Source organism: Lytechinus pictus, chromosome 8, assembly GCF_037042905.1.
Source record: "Lytechinus pictus isolate F3 Inbred chromosome 8, Lp3.0, whole genome shotgun sequence".
NCBI classification, from domain to species: Eukaryota; Metazoa; Echinodermata; class Echinoidea; order Temnopleuroida; family Toxopneustidae; genus Lytechinus; species Lytechinus pictus.
Window position 1 is genome coordinate 457,786 of NC_087252.1, and position 19,821 is coordinate 477,606.

The following is a 19,821-nucleotide window of genomic DNA, read 5'->3' on the forward strand; positions in this document are numbered from 1 at the left end:
GTATCGGGATTCGCGGGTCCGCACGCAAAGGGTTAAGGATGACTTTTTACATGAGATAAAGATAATCTTATCTTGGGTTGAATTTTTTTTTACAAATGATACAGTAAATATTATTTCCGGTTTGCAAGTAACTGAATATGTGAAACAGAGGTTGCTCAGCACTGAAGTGGGTGTATATAGACACAGAAATTCACCTAAATACTCTACACCATATTATTTTGCTTCTTGAGGCCTATGTTTTTAGTCAGACAAAATTTGAGATAATCACCTAAAACCTACGGTTAGTGTTTTGTTGACAAACATAACTGTTACATGTTCAATATCTGAAACCAAAATAACAGTGTTCAGAAACCCTCACCTGTATAGTATTCTTCAAGATGTTCTCACCAACCAAAGACTGCGCCCTGGCTACTACCTCATTGGAAACCAACTCAAGAAGATTGTGGAAGACAAAGTCATGATGATAGTACCTGATGAAGAAAAAATGGATGGCTAATGATTAGTGTTGGGTCCGAGATTGTCTTAGATGAGAGAGACCAATGTTAAAATGATGATTCTAAGACACTCGTGGTCAGAATCAGTAGACCATGGAGAGACAAGTAACACATAATCACTGTCTCAAGACACTTGGAATTCGTTTCCTGATCAAGGTGCAATCTCCTCAAGCAAGACATTTTGCCTATAAATGTATATACTTTCATGACTCTTTGATGGTGGCATTAGAATAAGATCTCAAGACATCTGGGGTTTATGTTTACTTGCACTTTTCCTATTTAGTCTCATGACCAGTAGGTCTATTTTTAATCATACCAATTGAACTCAATGACTGAATTACTCCCAATGAATGAGTGAATGATTTGCCTTTATTTGAATCTCCCAAACAGGGCATTTTATCAATAAATGTATTTCCTTTCACATCTCTCCTATGGTGATATTATATTAAAGGTAATTTATAGAACTTAATAATCACATCTGATAGCAATTACAGAGCAGTAAAAACCTATAGCACACATATACTTTGACTCTTAACCAATATTGTGTTAGACTAAGTTTGTAAAATAATGTAACCATGGGTCCATAACACAAATCTTAGCACTAATCATAGATCATTTTTCTACAATTGACTGCATTGACTACAATGTACAATTAATCATGAAACGATTAATCGTTAATCTTTGTGTAACGGGTCGCGGTAACTTACCTTGAGTGAGACCAGACAAGCATGAGAGTGTGTACAAGAGGTGGAAAGACTGTCATCAATTCTTTGGGTGTAGTAGCTCCATGAAGGCGTTCAAACCAAGGAAGAAGGGTTCCAAGAAACATCAGATTCTCATTGGTTTCAGCCAAAGCCTGAAATATGAATATTAAAATAAAATGAATCAGTTTATAACTGTAATACTAGATGGCCAAACTATATGAATAAACTGGAACAGGGCTTAGAAAGGTATGTGGATGCATCTTCAAATAGTCTATTTGTGACTCTGATTTTAACTTTTCTTTCCTATTTAGTCTAATAACCTTTGATTGATTTCAACTAATCCAATCCCCTGGGAGTACATGCTTAGCACATATTGATAAAATGAACTTGTGATTTAGTTAGCATAGGCCACATCATTTTTCATAGCAGCATACCCCTATGAGCTCAAAGTGGATGACTCGAAAGAAAAAGACTGACAGGAATTCCACTGAAAGATAAAGATCAGACATTTTCTGAGGTGTCTTAGATACTACGTCTTACATGTATCTCTTAATAAAAAAGATTGTTTCATAAAAACTTTAATCTGACTAAAATTTGCACTTAAATCCCCATTCTTGTGTGGTGTAAACAATGAATGATTAGGTAAGATTATGGGACAACTCTACTGCATATCAATGATTGAGATTATACACTTGTGCTCAAAAAGTTGGCGAACCCCACCACAAAATGTATTCCTTCATGCTGAGTGTTGAATGTAGACAACACTACCATGTTCAGCAAGCCCAGAAAAACAAACTTTATGAATGTAGTATTTTATCACTTGACTTCAGAGTTAACTATCTCAAACATGGCAGAACTTGAACACTTTAAATATCTTCATTTTCTGGTGGGTTCACTAACTTTTTAGCACCACTGTATACCTTGAAGAGGTTGGTACTTCAGTATGACCTTTAGTCACATTCACCTCATGGTGAAACTCCCCCACTCCCCTGGATCTAGTAATTAATTTTACCTGTCCAATCTCCCTGCGTACGTTGTGGAAGGAATGTGAATATGTGCTGTTAGCATCATCAAGATTAAGAAGAATATTGCTTGCTATGGTAGAGTCTAACTGTTTGTTAATGGACAGGAGTTTATCTTGACGGTGTCGCCAAAGGTTGACCTCGTCCAGCGGGAAAGGTCGCACTCCAAACTTCTCCCGCAGGTCGACAAGGGGTTCATGCTTGAGCACAAGCTATGGAAGAGAAAAAAAATCAAGATTGCAGATTAAATCAGTGTTATATGATTTACTCATCATCAATAATAATAATAGACACTTCTTGTATAGTACATAACACATTATAAATAACGTCTCTATGCGCTTCCAAAGGACTTGGATATAATTACCCTGGCTTTAGCCCTGCAGCCTTTTACAGCGCTGTGGCATTTCAAGGAATAAATTCCTGCCAGGTACCCATTCACCTCACCTGGGTTGAGTGCAGCACAATGTGGATTAATTTCTTGCTGAAGGAAACTACGCCATGGCTGGGATTTGAACCCACGACCCTATGTTTCAAAGTCCGGAGACTAATCCACTGGGCCACAACGCTCCACGCAAGAAGTGTTGGCAAGGTTTTTAATCTGTTATTCAAATGTAGAATGCCACTTATTATAAAATAAAATTTGAAACAGAAAAGGGTTTACTTGGATGAATAACGTAATACTCTTCTTCCCTGAAAGCGAACTTGTGGTATGAAAGCTGTAACAATTAGAGAAAAGCTAACAATAACTATGGAGAGAGAATACAGCTTTGTGTATTATGTTCACAATTATTTAATGTTTATCATATTATGGTCAAATATTAATTATTATCAAAAATTTTTCACCTCTAAAACTCAATGTAATTACAAGTTGTTTGCTGATATCCAAAATAAATGTTTAAAAACATTCGAAAATGCATTTACGAAATAACTGTAGGCTAAGAACAGGTAATAATTTTCCTGGCATTGCATCACAATATACAGACCTTGATTTGCTTGATCCAGCCTACCACCGTTGACTCTAGAACATGAATCACTGCTGATCTTCGGTTGGCGCTACTCGCTGCTTCAGTCAGCACTTCAATGGATGGAAGTGGAAGGCTTATTTGACCCTGATGAATGATCAAGAAAAAGAGAGAAAATAAATCTAGGATTACAAACATTTTCTGCACACAATTCCACCCAAGATGCCCAAACAAAACATCAACTCAGAATTTGCAGCAAGGTAAAGCAATCTAAATTGTGCTTCCAACACCAACACAGAACTTGTAATTACCCAACATCCTAGAAACATACCTCAACATGTCCTTCTGTGACGTTGGTGTTGGCCATCAATCTGTGTAGAATATCCATGAGCTTGTCTGAGCTAACCCCGCCATACGTCTGCACTCCATCCGTACATAGCAGGGGTAGGTACAGCTGAAGCGATTTAAACAAAATTAGAAGATATCTTTAATCAAACGCAGACTACATTTTTTTTTTTTTATTATTTATTTATGCGTCAATTTTGTAAAGAACAGTTTCAACAGTATAAATATTATGACCATACATGTAGTATCTACAGTTGAAAAATAATTCATATTGTTGAATACATGTACATCAAGAGTCATTTAAGAAGATATAATACTAATGTGTTTTTTTGACTGTGAAAGATAACAGCATACAGCCAAAGCCTAAAGATATGTGAAATTAAAAGAAAATGATATATATTGAATCTTCTTTTATTTGAACAATAAGGTAAGAGAATCAAAGTAAAGAAATATTTGAGGACCATTCTAATGAACGTTGTCAGGAATGACAAGTAGTCATTATCATAATAACATTTAGACGTCTGTGCTTCACAGCCAATGAAAATAAGTTGAAAACCAAGGAAAATTGTCAGAATCAATAACTTATCTGTCAGATGTTGATGAACTCCTACATGTAACTTACCTCCTTAGAAAGTAGTTCCAGCTGATTGAGAACTATATTATTACAGTCTGAAAACACAACATCAGTCCTGATGTTCTCTTTGGTTAGTTTAGTAGCCTGGTTTGTCTTGATGAAGAAAACCCCCTTGGTGCGGACATCATTGGGAGGTAAGAGAGACGCCACCAATGTGTTCTTGGGCTCTCGGGTATAGATGAAGAGACGACGGACGTCCTCATTGTTGCAGAATTCCAGAAAGGCATGCCTTTTGGAAGGAAAACATTGGTGGAATAATACATTACCATAAAGATTTAACAGTCAAACATCGCTATTCAGGCTACCAAGGGAAATGAAAAAAGCTGCCTCTGGGGACTGGTGGTTTTTGTAGACAGGTTCTTTATCATATATTCCTTTCGAATGGGAGACAATTTTGATGGCCACTAAAGAAAGCTTTTCACTATAGATAGATGGCCGATAAGACAGGATTGACTGCATTTGACTTACAGACACCATGGAAGGTCAATTACTTCTGGTATACATGATATAGTGTTGAAATGTCAAAAGTTATTATATTATGGTACTTTTTCAAATTATTATTTCATGCAATTTTGGTGGCCACTAAGATAAGTTCTCACTATAAAGACAGGTGGCTGCTAAGAGCATGTTTGACTGTATTTGACTAATGGATTCCATGGAAGATGTTACTTTAGTACTTTTGGTGGATATAGTGTTCATACATGTACATGTATGTCAGAAGATATTTTGGCTCATATTACATGTATGTCACTTTTCAAGGGAAGCATTTCATGAAGCATCTTGTCAGTAATTTTCATACTAATTTGCTTTCAGCCAATCACATGCAAGGTTTTCAGTAGCTTATAATAGTTTTCAGTGAAGATCACTGATTACTTGTTCCATGAAATGCTCCCCTTTTGTTCATAAAGTCAACAAATGGAGATATGAAAAGCAGAATGAACAAATATGATAAATATTACAGTAGATTAAACAAATAGAGACAAGGGGTCTCAAGGGTGAACAAAATAACCCCCCCCCAAAAAAAAATCAAAAAATAATAATAATAAAATAATAATGATAGTAATAGTGCCCTTTTATAACATTTTGTTGTAAAACAGTATTTACTTAAAACTAATCAAACAGTGTAATGTCAGAAACACCTGCCAAATTAAAAGAAACTACAAACTCCCATACCTGTTCTCATCGCCAGCAAACAAGGCCTTGAGATCATCATTCCTGGGACGCAGACTTGATGTGATCCGAGTCTCAAGGAATCTTAGTCTTTCATCCACCTCCATACTGCTGGCTGGATTACTTATTGTTGAGAGTAATTTCTATCATACCTGGAAAGAAATACAAGATAAGAAAGCTACAATGTAAAAGGGTCTTGTATTTTGATGACATGTTGCGGAAATTCACCAGAATGTTTTGAGAGTTCAACTGATCATTAGCTGTCAAGCTAAGATTTACCTCATGTTACCAACAAAAAATCGATTTCTTCTAGAGAATACCTGTTATATATGATGACGCAATTACATTAAGGGTAATAATATTATAGCACTTCAAACAAAAAACATATCATTAACAAGTGGAATGCCTCTGGCCGTCTCACCTGCATCACGCGATTCAATACAGCAGCAGTGCTGATTTTGAAAACTACTATAACTCGCACAAGATGTTCAGTGATACTTGGTTACTCTTATTTACACGTTTTATGAACTAGACCAATACACTTATAGAGATATGATGGCAATTTAACAAATACCCCCAACGTGGCCAAAGTTCTTTGACCTTACATGACCTTGATCATGTGACCTGAAACTCGCACAGGATGTTCAGTGATACTTGATTACTCTTATGTCCAAGTTTTATGAACTAGACCAACACACTTTCAAATTTATGGCTGTAATTCAACAAATACCCCAATTTGGCCAAAGTTCATTGACCCTAAATGACCTTTGACCTTGATCATGTGACCTGAAACTTGCACAGGATGTTCAGTAATACTTGATTACTATTATGTCCAAGTTTCATGAATCAGATCCATAAACTTTTAAAGTTATTATGGTAATTCAACAGATACCCCCAATTCGGCCAAAGTTCATTGACCCTAAATGACCTTTGACCTTGGTCATGTGACGTGAAACTCATGCAGGATGTTCAGTGATACTTGATTAACCTTATGTATAAGTTTCATGAACTAGGTCCATATATTTTCTAAGTTATGATGACATTTCAAAAACTTAACCTTAGGTTAAGATTTTGATGTTGATTCCCCCAACATGGTCTAAGTTCATTGACCCTAAATGACCTTTGACCTTGGTCATGTGACATGCAACTCAGGCAGGATGTTCAGTAATACTTGATTAACCTTATGGCCAAGTTTCATGAACTAGGTCCATATACTTTCTAAGTTATGCTGTCATTTCAAAAACTTAACCTCAGGTTAAGATTTGGTGTTGACGCCGCCGTCGCCGTCGCCGTCGGAAAAGCGGCGCCTATAGTCTCACTCTGCTATGCAGGTGAGACAAAAATCAATCAGACTTCGGATAATGCCCAAGACATACAACTTGCAAAAACCCTCCCTAAAATCGACATCTCATGAGTCATGGCTGTTTTTTCCAAGTCGAAGACAGAAAATCATAGATCTATATTTCTCTCAAATTTTTATGAGATTTTTGACACTCTTACTCTTACTTAGAGTCTTGCTTGTTATAGGAATAGGGTCTAGTAATAGATTTTTACATTATCGACTGAAAATTTTGTGGAATTAAGAAAAAAATAATGCTTAATTGTAACCCCCCCCCCACTCAAGGGTTCATTACATGCCGCCGTGCACAAGAAAATCAAGGCACGACGCATGCAGGCAACTCTCTATGAGCTGATCCTTTCACTTCTTTGGAGATTCCTGGAGTCCAGATGATAAACCTCCATCGGATTGCACGAAATTAGATACTTTGACGAAATCTAAAATCTAATGAAATGGTTCCATTTCACTTACCAATCGATGTAAAGTCTCTTTGGTGAATTTTTTTTAAACTTGACTTTTGAATAAAGGATATTTTTCCTTGCTGTTAACGTCGGTGCTAGGGACCTCTGTGCAAACCAATTTTCGACTAAGGAGGACGCGCAATTTACATTCATTCATTACACGGAAAAGACTAGGCACTATTACACTATTTTACATGCAAATCGATGCCAAGCTTTACACGAAGTCGGCAAGTGTCCAATCTTTCAAGTATAGACTTTGGTGGACGTTTGTTGACAAACGAACAAAGACTGGCACTGCTGGCTTTGTTCAAGGCACATAGAATTTTCAAATTCATTTATTTCACATCTGTAAAAAACATACAAGATACAATATATCGAGATCAATCAAAATGGTTCCATAGTAAAGGAGTAATGAATATTGTAAAATGACAAATTAACAAAAATAACAAAATACATAGGGTAATGAATGCGATGTGGGGGAATAGCAAAAGCCAAATAGACCTATCAAGGCTACTCCCTGATTAACATTCATTACCGAAAAAAGACCATCCTGCAATCAATATATTAGATTGCAAGAAACACACATTTCAAAATAAACGAAATCAACAAACTAATGAAGAATTTGAATAAAAACAACAACTATATTACAAAAAAATATATTTAAAAAACATACACATAAAAGCAAGCAAGCTTATTCACTGAGAACATGGTGAAGTATACATATTTAGAAGGTAATACTTATATCTTACTTTAAATGAATTTTATTTCAGGGGGCAAACTGTTCCATATGAGTGGTCCACTATAACTTATGACTGTTCTTGAGAAAGAAAAACGGTAAAAAGGAATGTATAAATTATCAGAATTTCTCGTATTATATTTGTTTACACTGCGATTTGTTTTAAAATAACTGTTGAATGTGTCAGGCAACTGATTCCTGTAGTATGAAAACATAAAACTTGCAGTGTGAAGTTATGTATATCATAAATTTTTAGAATCTTTAATTTACAGAATAATTGATGAGAGTGAGCTAAATATGGGGAATTTGTTATTATTCTTATTGCCCGTTTTTTGTAAGCGAAATAATTGTAGCATTAAATAATTTGCACAGTCCCCCCATACGATATTGCAATAGCTGAGATGCGTGAGTATCATTGTATTGTATAATTGAACACGAATATGTAATGGTATTAAAGTCACCTTTGATTCTATTAAGTACACCAATGGTTTGAGAAATCTTCATAGAAATATTATTTACATGTTGTTTATTTTCTATTTTTGCTTTAATTTGTCTTCGCTTTAAATGATTTCCAAAAAGTGAATATCATCAGCGATAATAATCTAAAAGTATATTTTTGAAGGTATTGCATCTATTGGTGTCCATATTCTATCAAACAATCATAGGACTTGCGCATACAATGACTTTGACAGTTATAAAATACCTACGAGCTGTATTAAGGTTGTGAATTTTATTAGCGCCACCATCGAGCTTCCTTTTATCTCTGTGGAACAGACATGCAAAGAAATAACTGATTTCTTTGTTGTATTGAAATTATTTTGGATCGGGCCTACATGTACTTGAATGTGGATTTATACAACAATATTTGTATCATGATTGCACAGTATGAACTCAATGCTCACAATATTTTCATTAATCATAGTTTTCTACTAGAGCTAAATTTGGGAAGATTTTGTAGGAAAACTGAGCAAAGACCGGGTTATCCAGACTTTAAAAAAAGCCTGGATTTTGAGTGACACTACACAAAACCACTCACACGTATTGCGAGGTTAGTATTAGTATACTAACCTCGCACCACGAACCGCGTTTGGCAGTGGATTTCTAACTAGTGGGTCGCCCGTGCTGGGATCTCACTTCTTGGGTCCACAACACACGACTTCTATGGCTTGATTTTTCTGTGCGCGGCGGCATGTAATGAACCCTTGGGTGCACAAAACATATGGCGTTGTAACGTTAGGCTTCCCGAAAGTCGATTCCGCGTTTGCTCCCTTTTCATCACAAATTCACAAAACTTTCACCATAGATACACAATTACCTACAAAATAAAATTCTGAAAATTTTGCCAAAATCGTTTTTCTTTTTTTATATTAGTACTACATGTAGCTTCCAATCGGACCCCTCTTCGCATGTGAAATATTTTGGTCACTTGAAAAAGGTATCATATATTATAAACCGAAGGAATGTTTATTATGGGAAAAGTTGAGGAAACAACAAAATCACTGATGTCTGTGATGAGCTATTTGGACCATATTCGATTATTTTTTTAATATTAAGACTTTGAAAAAATGTTTTTGACCATTTTTGATCATCTTTCTTTTCAAGTTCCCTTTGGAAGGATGTTGCAAAGTTTTGAGCGTATGAAATTGTTTTCTAACGCGTACCGGTACATACGATGCGCGTGTTCGGTAACATTACACAATCAATGACAAGGCCGGTCGGACGTCGTAATAAACAACACAGTCACACAGCCTACACACTACCTGGAGCAAAGTTCGTAACGGTTCCACTCCACTTCACTACCGCTACACTACGCTCCACCTACCCGAACTTCAGGACGGTGAACCAGTTCGGATATACCGAGTCACAAAGGTGGGATGAAATAATGGTTTATTGTAAAAATTACAGAAAAAAATATAACAAAAAAGATAAATAGCTTAATATCTTACTCTACACCCGTATTTCACTCAGTGTCGGCGTGTCCATCCTCCGGTTATCCTCAAAATTGGTGATTTTGGGCAAGTATCAAATTCCTTACACGTATTATTCACGGCCGATTTCAAAACAATGCATGCAACGAACGTAGAGGGCAGCAACACACATCAGTGTTGCTATTAGGAAGGTCCACTCGTTACGCGCATACAATGTTTTGAAATCGGCCGTGAATAATACGTGTGAGGAATTTGATACTGGCCCAAAATCACCAATTTTATTAAGCTATTTATCTTTTTCGTTATATTTTTTTTCTAGAAAGTCAAAAAGGGGCCTAAGCTTTCGATCCTAGCAGAATCTTCGTCGGAGGCATTAAAAGGGGCCTAAGCTATCGATCCTAGCAGAATCTTCGTCGGAGGTATTTTGCCTCCGACGAAGATTCTGCTAGGATCGAAAGCTTAGCCTTAGGCCCCTTTTTTACTTTCTAATTTACTCCATTGGCTCTCTTTTATTAATATTAGATAGGCCTAGGCCTAAGCAGTTTTCAGCGGCTTCTTTTTGCCATATTTTTTTTCTGTAATTTTTACAATAAACCATCATTTCATCCCACCTTTGTCACTCAGTATATCCGAACTGGTTCACCGTCCCGAAGTTCGGGTAGGTGGAGCGTAGCCGTAGACTAGAGTGTAACTTTTTACTAAATTTTAGGCTGTGAAGACTGAACTTCTGAAGTGGAGTACCGAGTACTAGTAGTAGAGCCTGCACGAACTTCGCCCGAGGTACAGTCATGACAGTGCACACACAAACAGAACTTAAGTTCTGTTTGTGTGTGCACAGGTAACAGAAATGTGAAGATATAAATGTGGGAGGACAACTCGCGCCGATTACTAGTAAGTTGGACTTTACCGTGGCCGTGGGGTGCACAAGCGATACCTCAGACGAGCCTGGCCAAGCCAGAGCTACCGGCCGCGAGACGGGGTAGCGCTCGATCGGCATGATCAGAGCTCTGCCTACGCCTACGGCTACAGCCCACAGCACAGGCTACACACCGCACCCGGCATCTGATCGCTAATTGATCGGGGTTTTTTAGCAATTCCATCATGGTGCGTAATACTACTTCACATTTTTTTAAAGAATAATAGCTTGACAAATAAATAATAATGAGAACCTCATACTTACCATTATTGTGCATGATGAAAGATCAAATTAATAAACGATTTCAATATTCAATTCCACTTTTTTGATGACACCGGTTGCCTAGCGCCTTTGAATTTCAATGGTGCCACCACGCCCTCTACGTCGAATCGATGGGGATTTTGCACCATTGGCGTTGCGATTGCTAGAAAATACTGTATTTTTCAGTCAAAGATGATTTTATTTTCCAAATATTACAAATTATAATGCATGTGAGTTATAAGAAAAAAAGAAGAATACTAAAAAAAAATACATTGATTAGGAAAAAAGGAATCAAGCAGAAAGCAAATCTTGTATGGTTTTAGATATCGTAAAAATTAATCTTGCAATTAAAAATGATTTTATTTCCCAAATCTTAAAAAGTTAAATATAAGTTAAGTTACAAGAAGAAAAACAAATCAATAAAATTAAATGATAAGAACAAAAAGGAAACAAGCAGAAAGCAAATCTTGCAAATATAATGGCTTTAAGTAAAATATAGGTCCTTTTCATAGAGAAATTTACATAATCAAATTCACAATATTTTATAGAACAACTTTACTATCCAATCTGTTATTGTGAATTTCTTATTATAACACGTTTATGAAACGGGTCTATTTGAAGGTCTCAGTTAACTATAGGCCTATTACTATAATATATTTACGTATAGATTGTTATTAGTATTATTGCTATTTATTTTTGTTGTTATTTTTATTTCATTCTTATTTTTCATTAGGCCTATTTCATTCTTTAACATTCTGTTAATTTTTTCCAACATTGGGTGGGGTCCAAAAAGATGATAAGCCTATATATGTGGCCCATCATACAGGCAGATTTGCCTGTCAGTAGACAGGGGCGTCGACCCCCCCCCCCCCTTCTGCTTATAAATGGGAACTATTCCAACAAAGTGTCACATGATAAATTAGTCTAAAATATCTGTGACCCGACTCAGTTAAAAATAATTTAAACAACGCTGTTTACTATGTGAATCCCACAGTAGTTGTTTAAACATTTTAAACAATTTGTTTAAAATGTTAAATAACAAAGTTTTAATTAAAATATTTATTAATAATTTAAGCACGCGGTTGTTTAAGATTTTAAACACTTGTTTAAACAACTACTGCACAGTAAAACAAAATTATACAACGCTGTTTACTATATGAACCTTATATACAGTAATTGTTTAAACAGTTTAAACAAGTATAATCTTCAATAAATTAAACATGATTGTTTAAACGGTTAAACAAATACTGTAAGGTTCATTTATATTAAACAGCGTTGTATAAAATCTTAAACAGCGTTTTTACTGTGTGTGCGATTCTCATAGTATAACAGCGTTGTTTAAATTATCTTTAACTGTAATTACCGTCAATAAAACAAGGATTTAACGAGTCCTTTTTCAGCAAAGTTAGTTAAAAGTATAACATGTCTGTAACCCTATCCTTTGTATACATTATTATCCTCAATAAGAAAAAAAAATCTTGATCGAATTCAAGTGTAAAGATATAGGGCCTATTTCCTACTTCACCGGGGGGGGGGGGGGGGAGAGCACTTCCATTGACGAGGGATACCATGTGCGTGACCATGGGGGTTCAAAAAGCACCCCGCAATGTCCCTAACACGTATTGGAAACAAAACGGTGCCCCGGTATTCCCCGAATCGACCCCCTAAACAAGTACAACAATATCTGAATTGTTATGTCACGGACGTGATCACGGACTTCGGCTTTACCTTTACTTTCATTAACCACCCCACGTCACACCTCGCTCAAATCGGACCCTAAACAGGGGGGGGGGGGGGGGGGCTTCAGCCCCCACTTTTTTCCAAAACCGTGTACAAAACGTAAAAATGACCATATGATTGTGATTTTGTGCATGGTCAGCCCCCCCCCCCCCCCCACTTTGAAAACCGTTCCGCGGCCCCTGCTAAACACCGTAGTGTTTAATGGGGCAAAAAGTACATCGATCCTTCAATAAAGTTTTAGTATTTTTATACCCTCGCAAATTGGACCGTAACACGCAGTTTTCCGAACGAAATATATACCTTTTTTTCATTATTTTTGTGCTTTTGACAGTATTACGTTACGTTTGTAAAGTGCCGTATCTTCACTTGAAAAAAAGAAATAACTTTTACGTGTTTTTTGTGTCGCGCATGGTATCCATGCACTCGTCAATGGAAGTGGCCCCCGGGCTATTTCAGCAGTGGCGCATAATGCTAGCATATATATCAATTAAAAAAAAAAGACTATGAGCATATTCTTTCGTTTGAAATAGAAATAAATGCTGACAAATACTTTTCTTTTCTCAAGGAAAAGATCAGTGAAGGGAAATAGGAAATAGCTTAGTATCCAAAACCGCAGTAATTATTTTTTCGATTACACATTCGGGGACAATGCGAATTTGCAAGCTTATACTGGTAGGTTGGCAAAATTGCTACACGCTGTAGGCCCTATATATCGTTTTTATATTTTTCCATCATCAAGATGGAAGGAGGGAAGGAAGGACTTATGATTTTCATTACAGATCGAGCTTGCGATCTGCCGAAAATTTATTTTCAAATTATAATCCTCCTATTAAAAAGCCTCTTGATTTGCTAAGGAAGGCGAGAGAGAAAGAAAGAGAGAGAGAGATTGAGAGAAAGAAAGAAAGATAGAAGAAAGGAAAAAAAAGAAAGAAAGAGAGAGATGGAGAGAAAGAAAGAAATGGTAAATAGTGGTGATTTTTTCATCTGATTGCTAAGACGTAAAGCATGAATGCTTGTAAGCAAGCAACCAGAGGACCGACAGCTTAAGGTCCTCTCCGAGGGACCTGGTAATGAGGATAAATGTCTTACCAACGCTGGGCACTATAGCGCACCAAGTGGGGATCGAATCCGGGTCACCAGAATCCGAAACCCCCGCTCTACAGCTAGACTGAGCTAGTATTAGAAAGTAAGGGAGAAAGAAAGGAAGGAAAGAAATTAAGATCCGTTCTACATTGATAGGCTATATTCTTTGTACCCGTATTTATATTCTGAAAATTGAATATTGAATATTTGCGTGCATCACCCATTATGCTGCACAGGCCTACAATGAAAACTCATTTCGAACTCAAGGACGTACACTAATTAAATTGACTTGAGTTAGTAAAAACTGCAATGAAAGTGGCATGGTGGATTTTTTTTATGGGGGCTGATTTTTTTTTATCACGGTATAAGGGCCAAGAGTATTTCTGGAAATTAATGTAAGCGAGTGATGCGAGTGAGCCAAAATCGCACTCTTTCGATCATTAATTCTCACATGGACATGATGGATATCAAATTGAAATTAGCACGGTATTTATGGAACTTTGATGAAGATTATGATATTGAAAATTCGGGGGTCTGCATCCCCCCTCCCCCATCGAAAGCAAACACGCTACTGTCTATGAATCTTACAGGGCATATGTTAGTCAGATATGTTCGGAAAACATATTTCATCTTAGTAAAGTGAGTGCTGACGCTGAATGTTCCAGCTCCATATACACCAGATATCAAAATAGTTATAAGTGGAAAGGAAACTTCAAAGAAAGGTAGGCCTAATTATTGAGGTAATACGCATTTAGAATTCGAGTAATCATACACAAGTTGTGATTGAGATACTTTAAAAATGAAGAGAAAACGCAAATATTACTATCGAGATTTTCTCGCTATAGCGGGATTAGGACTAGTGGGGCCATAGCTCCCTTCCCTAAAGTTTCACTACTGCGAAAAAATGAGAACAAAGAAAGAGAAGGAAAGGAAATACTGTGACATTTATGATACAAATTTTTCATGTATAATTGTAAACATCTATCGCAAAATTAGCCTTTCTCCCACTCTCACCCTAATTCCCCATGCTGATTTATGCAATAGGCCCACATTAACCTTTGTGTATATAATTGTCCTTTTCCCTTTTTCATGAATTGTAATTTTGTATCTGTAATTATTTTGTGACTGTTGATTTTGATTTATATATGAATAAAAGATTGAAAGATAATTTTTTTGTATACCTATATACAGATCGACTGCAAAATGAAGTCAAAGATTGTGATTTTCAGCCTTCTTGCTGTGGCTTTGACGAGCCTGTCAATCACGAAGAAGGTTGCTGGTGTGGAAAGCCAAGCTCCAGGGACAACTACGAACGATGGTGAGTTCATTTATGAATATTGTCGAATCCCTGTATGTAATGATGATTAAATTTATGTAATGAACTGGTTTCCCCCCAAAAAAATCTGTCCAAATCCGCACTCTTCTTGTATTTTGTTTAGAATTATTATGATGATGATTATTATCATTCTATTATTTTATTAATATGATATACATACACACATATATATATATATATATATATATATATATATATATATATATATATATATATATATATATATTGGCAACTTTTCTCTCTACGGTTGTTTAATTCACCTTGTATTTTGATATATATATTTATAATTCATGATTCCATAAAGAGGTGATTTTTTTTATTACGTGTCTGATCACAATGTTAATTCAATGCTTTTGATGCAGTGAGGCATAGAAATGATAAGTTGTGAAGTATATATACTCTTTTAAAGCAAGAAAATTTGCGTGATGTTTTTTTATTATTATTTTGAAAGACCCAACTCGTATAATACATAGGGTTGGATATGATAATGGAAGGAGTAATACTCCAACAGCACCATTACATCACGCGGTTACTGGTTCAGTGGGAGGACAGAACGCAGGGGCACATACAAACGAAGGTTAAGCATGGTCGTTTGTCTGATCATGAAAATGAAGTAGGCCTAATATTTGTTGCAGAGAATCACATGAACATATAATGCGCCAAGTGTACCTTAAAATAAGTATGATAGTTGCATCAGTTTGTGAATTCTCATATCATTTTAGTAAGCTAAACTTGCATTATATGCAGTTTATTGTAAAATGAGGAAAGTATCCCAGAAAGTATTTTCAGGAGTAGTTGAAAACGGTGCCAAAACGACCGAATCGAACCCTATATACAAAACCAAAAAACATCGTATTTTCTTGTTACTCACTTATAGATTTTGTAATTAATTATATAGATTTGTAAATAGTGAAGGCCATTTTAGTTAAAGATCAAGTCCACCCCAGAAAAATGTTGATTTTAATAAATATAGAAAATCAAACTAGCATAACTCTGAAAATTTCATCAAAATCGGATGTAAAATAAGAAAGTTATGACATTTTAAAGTTCCACTTATTTTTCACAAAACAGTTACGTGTATATGCACAAGTCATCATTGACATGCAAATGAGACAGTCACTGATGTCCCTCACTCACTATTTCTGTGGGGTTTTTTTTTTTAATTATATGATATTTCAATTTTTACTTATTTGACAATAAGGACCATCTTGACTGAACCATAAACAATGCTAATTCCACATGTTCAGGGAGTAAATCGTTGTTTCACTTGACAATGAAGAGAAAAATAGAATATTTCATATTTCCCAAAATAAAATGCAAAAAAATATAGTGAGTGGATGATGTCATCAGTCTCCTGATTTGCATACCGACAAGGATGTGAATCTAACTGTTTTGTGAAATTAAGCGAACTTTTAAAATGCCATAACTTTCTTATTTTACATCCGATTTTGATGAATTTTTCAGTGTTATGCTTGTTGGATTTTTTCTCTTTGTATTCAAATCACCCTTTTCTTTTTTTTTGGGGGGGGGGGTGGACTTGTCCTTTAGTATATATTTAATTTATACCAGTTTGTTAATGCCTTAATTTCACTGTGGATTTTATCTTGTTTGTTTAAAATGTGAATTGGACCCCTCATCAGATTTGCTGTATTAATGAATCAGCTGAGCTGGGGGATCATTCCAATTTTATATCATATTTTAATTTTATAGAATCAAATCAAAAGCAATTTCTATGAAAACCATGTTGAAAAATGTATTAAAACAAATTATTAAAACATGTACATTTTGGTAAGGCATCATATATAAATATTATAAATAATATAATAAAAATTGGTACTTATATAACGCATAATCAATTAAAATTGCTCTATGCGCTTTATACAAATTGCTCTCCAATATTACAATTACACATACACTACAACAAAAATAAGTACGTTTTCAAATGTTGTTTAAACGATTCAACAGAAGTACATGATCGAAGGTGAATTGTTAAACTATTCCATAATCTGGCACCGCACAAATCGAAACTAGCTTCCTCCCTTTTGAAACGACTCTAGGAATGTGTAAGATTGTAGTGTCTTCATTAGAACGAAGTCTGTAATAGTAATGTCGGTGGCCGGTGTGGCGCGATCATGAAAGGTATTCGGGTGCCATTTTATGCATACACTTATATATACTAACAGTACAGTGCAATTCTTTGTAAGAAGAGTGATTGTTGCACATTTTTGACTTTATTCTCTTTTTCTTATATTAATGTTTATCTAGAGTTAACTCGCATTATATCCAGGGTAGCGTATGATGATGGGAGTGGGACGCCAAGAGCGGGGCCAAGAGGAGCAAAGTTTGCTGCAGGTGCATCCACGAATAGAAGTGAGTTACCTTCAGAGATAGACAGTGGGGAACGTGTCAACACGGCCCCCAACAAAATCCAAAGTTTGTGGAAACTTTAATTTTCATCATAAAAACCCCCCAAAGACTTGGTACCTTAATTGTGGTGAACAAAAAGTTGAACTAATTGTAATTATATACCAAATTGTAATTATATATATTTGTAAGACCCCATGGAAGAACAGTGGTATTTTGTTAATACCGCTAAAATGGGCTATCCTAATATTTTATATGATTTATACGATTTTTAAAAATTTGAACATTTATATATATATATATATTTCATTCTTTTTATATGAAAATGAAATCCAAACAAACAAACAAACGACTGTTTTGTATCTCAGTCTTACTTGAATTGAATTGACTGTGCTCGAATTGACAAGAATATTCACATATATTCACATTATTTTGTGTGTTTGTGTGATAGATATGTGCAGGGCTACGCTTAAGGGACAAGGGCTGGAAACACAGTCTGGATGCATGCATGATTTCTCAAGTATTGAAGAGAAAAATAGTGGAGAAAAAAAAATAGGAAAGAAATATATTATAAAGGAATACTCTTAATAAAATGACGAGAATCACGAAAATAATAATAATACAAAATATAGGTATATTTACCCAGGGAAGCCACTTCAGTTCTGAAAACTGCCTCTCCCAGCGGGCCCTGCTATTATTATTAAAATAGATGAACTTGGATTGTTTCTAGTTTAATTGATGTTTCCAGGTGTATTAATGCTGCATTTATGTCCACCTATATTGCTTAAGGTAGTGGCTTTTAATACCATGAGTGCCAATCTGATTTTTGTCCCTCTATAGTCTGCTTCGAGTTGGAATTGGAGAGCTATCAATATGATTGCCTCAATGTGAAGATATCTAAAACCTTTGGGGCGACTCTATACGCATGCTAGTATACTCCGGAATGACGTAAGTGAATGCTTATTTCATCCAGGGGCGGATCCAGGATTTTCCAAAGGGGGAGCACATTTTTTCGGAGGAAAAATATGACAAGCAAAAAAAAAAGAAAACGAAAAAAGGTATTCACTATCAAAAGAGGGAACACACCGCTGTTTTAAAGGCATTTTTACATTAAAAAAAATAATTTTGCTTCTCTAAAGGAGGGGGGGGGGGGACGCGGGCCGGCTGTGCCCCAACCCCCTGGATCCGCCAGTGATTTAATCATCCTAGGGGCTTTATTATTTTTTTTAATATGCGATACAGATTTGTGGCACACATTTTATGCATTTCGCGTTTAAATTTTATTGCTATATACCGAATTCATAATATTGCTAAATTATGTGTACGCTATCACATTATATACTGTATACATTCTTTTAGGTTGATGTTCATCGAAAAGAAGGCATTTAAATAACAATATCATATCAATAAACTAATGTCCATTTTCTCATATTTTGTTTTCATTTTCTCCGGAAGGTGATGGGTCTGGCGATCAAGAATAAAAACACATTTGAAAACCTCACAGACTGAGGAATACGACTGGGTACTCGATCGCATCTTCTGCGTCTTTCTTTTTCTTCTGTACTTTTTTTTTTTTGGGGGGGGGGGTGGGTAATCATTTCTGGTATCGTCTAAAGCTAACGGCTTTTCATTCGGTCAAACTGCAATATTTTCAGAGTTTGACACATTCTTTAACATTCATCATGGGTTAACCGTCAAATTTCATTAGAGATGAATTTTCTTTTTAATACTCAGAGTCATAATAGCCTTAGCTTTCACGATCATGACGGTGGTAAGAATTTTTTAACGTAAGTTAACTCTATTCTCTTCTATTTCGTGTTCTTTGTTTGAATTTTCAATTATAATAGTTTTATATATCATTTTAATTCTTCTGTCATACAATCTAGAGATAATGGATTTAATCGCATGGCACGGAATAATTAATCTTATGAGGAGCGAATTTAATTCATGTCATCGATCAAATTCTATCCGACGAAGTAAAGAACCTTTACGTTTTCTTGTTTATTTTTTCTTTTCTTTTTCACCTCATTATGATAAAAAAAAACATTTCAGGGGAAAGCTGATAGTGTTTTAAAAACAAAAAGATTTTAAAATCTAATGGTAACTTTGGGGTATCCTTGCATGCGCTTATCATGGCAATTATATAATCTTTCGTGTTTTCGTTACCCACCTATGTTTCTGTATCATGTCAAATGATTATTCTGTTCCGCTTTGATTGCAACGGTAAAACAAACTTTTACGTATTATTTTTCTGGAAAATTATATTATTGTTTATTAAAACATTGAACGCAAAATAAATTCAATCAATCAACAATCATATTGTCTG

General features: G+C 35.5%; 2 protein-coding genes across 3 annotated transcripts in view; one reads left to right on the forward strand and one right to left on the reverse strand.

The window, feature by feature from the left end:
* Window positions 1-11,094, reverse strand: part of LOC129266393 (uncharacterized) — a 47,855-nt gene extending 36,761 nt beyond the window's left edge. The window contains exons 1-8 of the mRNA XM_064103209.1: window positions 10,976-11,094; window positions 5,335-5,483; window positions 4,150-4,390; window positions 3,514-3,636; window positions 3,204-3,329; window positions 2,211-2,432; window positions 1,202-1,350; window positions 359-470 (exon numbers count right to left, since the gene is read on the reverse strand). Coding sequence (XP_063959279.1) covers window positions 359-470; window positions 1,202-1,350; window positions 2,211-2,432; window positions 3,204-3,329; window positions 3,514-3,636; window positions 4,150-4,390; window positions 5,335-5,438 — 1,077 coding nt within the window. The 5' untranslated portion in view covers window positions 5,439-5,483; window positions 10,976-11,094. The remainder of the gene's footprint in view (window positions 1-358; window positions 471-1,201; window positions 1,351-2,210; window positions 2,433-3,203; window positions 3,330-3,513; window positions 3,637-4,149; window positions 4,391-5,334; window positions 5,484-10,975) is intronic.
* A 3,322-nt stretch (window positions 11,095-14,416) lies between these two features.
* On the forward strand, window positions 14,417-19,811 carry LOC135154829 (uncharacterized). Of its 2 annotated transcripts, XM_064103011.1 has the most exons (6): window positions 14,417-14,517; window positions 14,987-15,113; window positions 15,583-15,708; window positions 17,397-17,501; window positions 18,336-18,443; window positions 18,951-19,811. In XM_064103011.1, the coding sequence occupies exons 2-5, from the start codon at window positions 14,999-15,001 to the stop codon at window positions 18,425-18,427; spliced, it is 438 nt and encodes a 145-aa protein (XP_063959081.1). In that variant the 5' UTR covers window positions 14,417-14,517; window positions 14,987-14,998; the 3' UTR covers window positions 18,428-18,443; window positions 18,951-19,811. The 2 variants fall into 2 exon arrangements, with proteins under 2 accessions (XP_063959081.1, XP_063959082.1); XM_064103012.1 differs by lacking the exon at window positions 15,583-15,708 and having other exon boundaries at window positions 14,429-14,517.
* The last annotated feature ends 10 nt before the right edge of the window (window positions 19,812-19,821 follow it).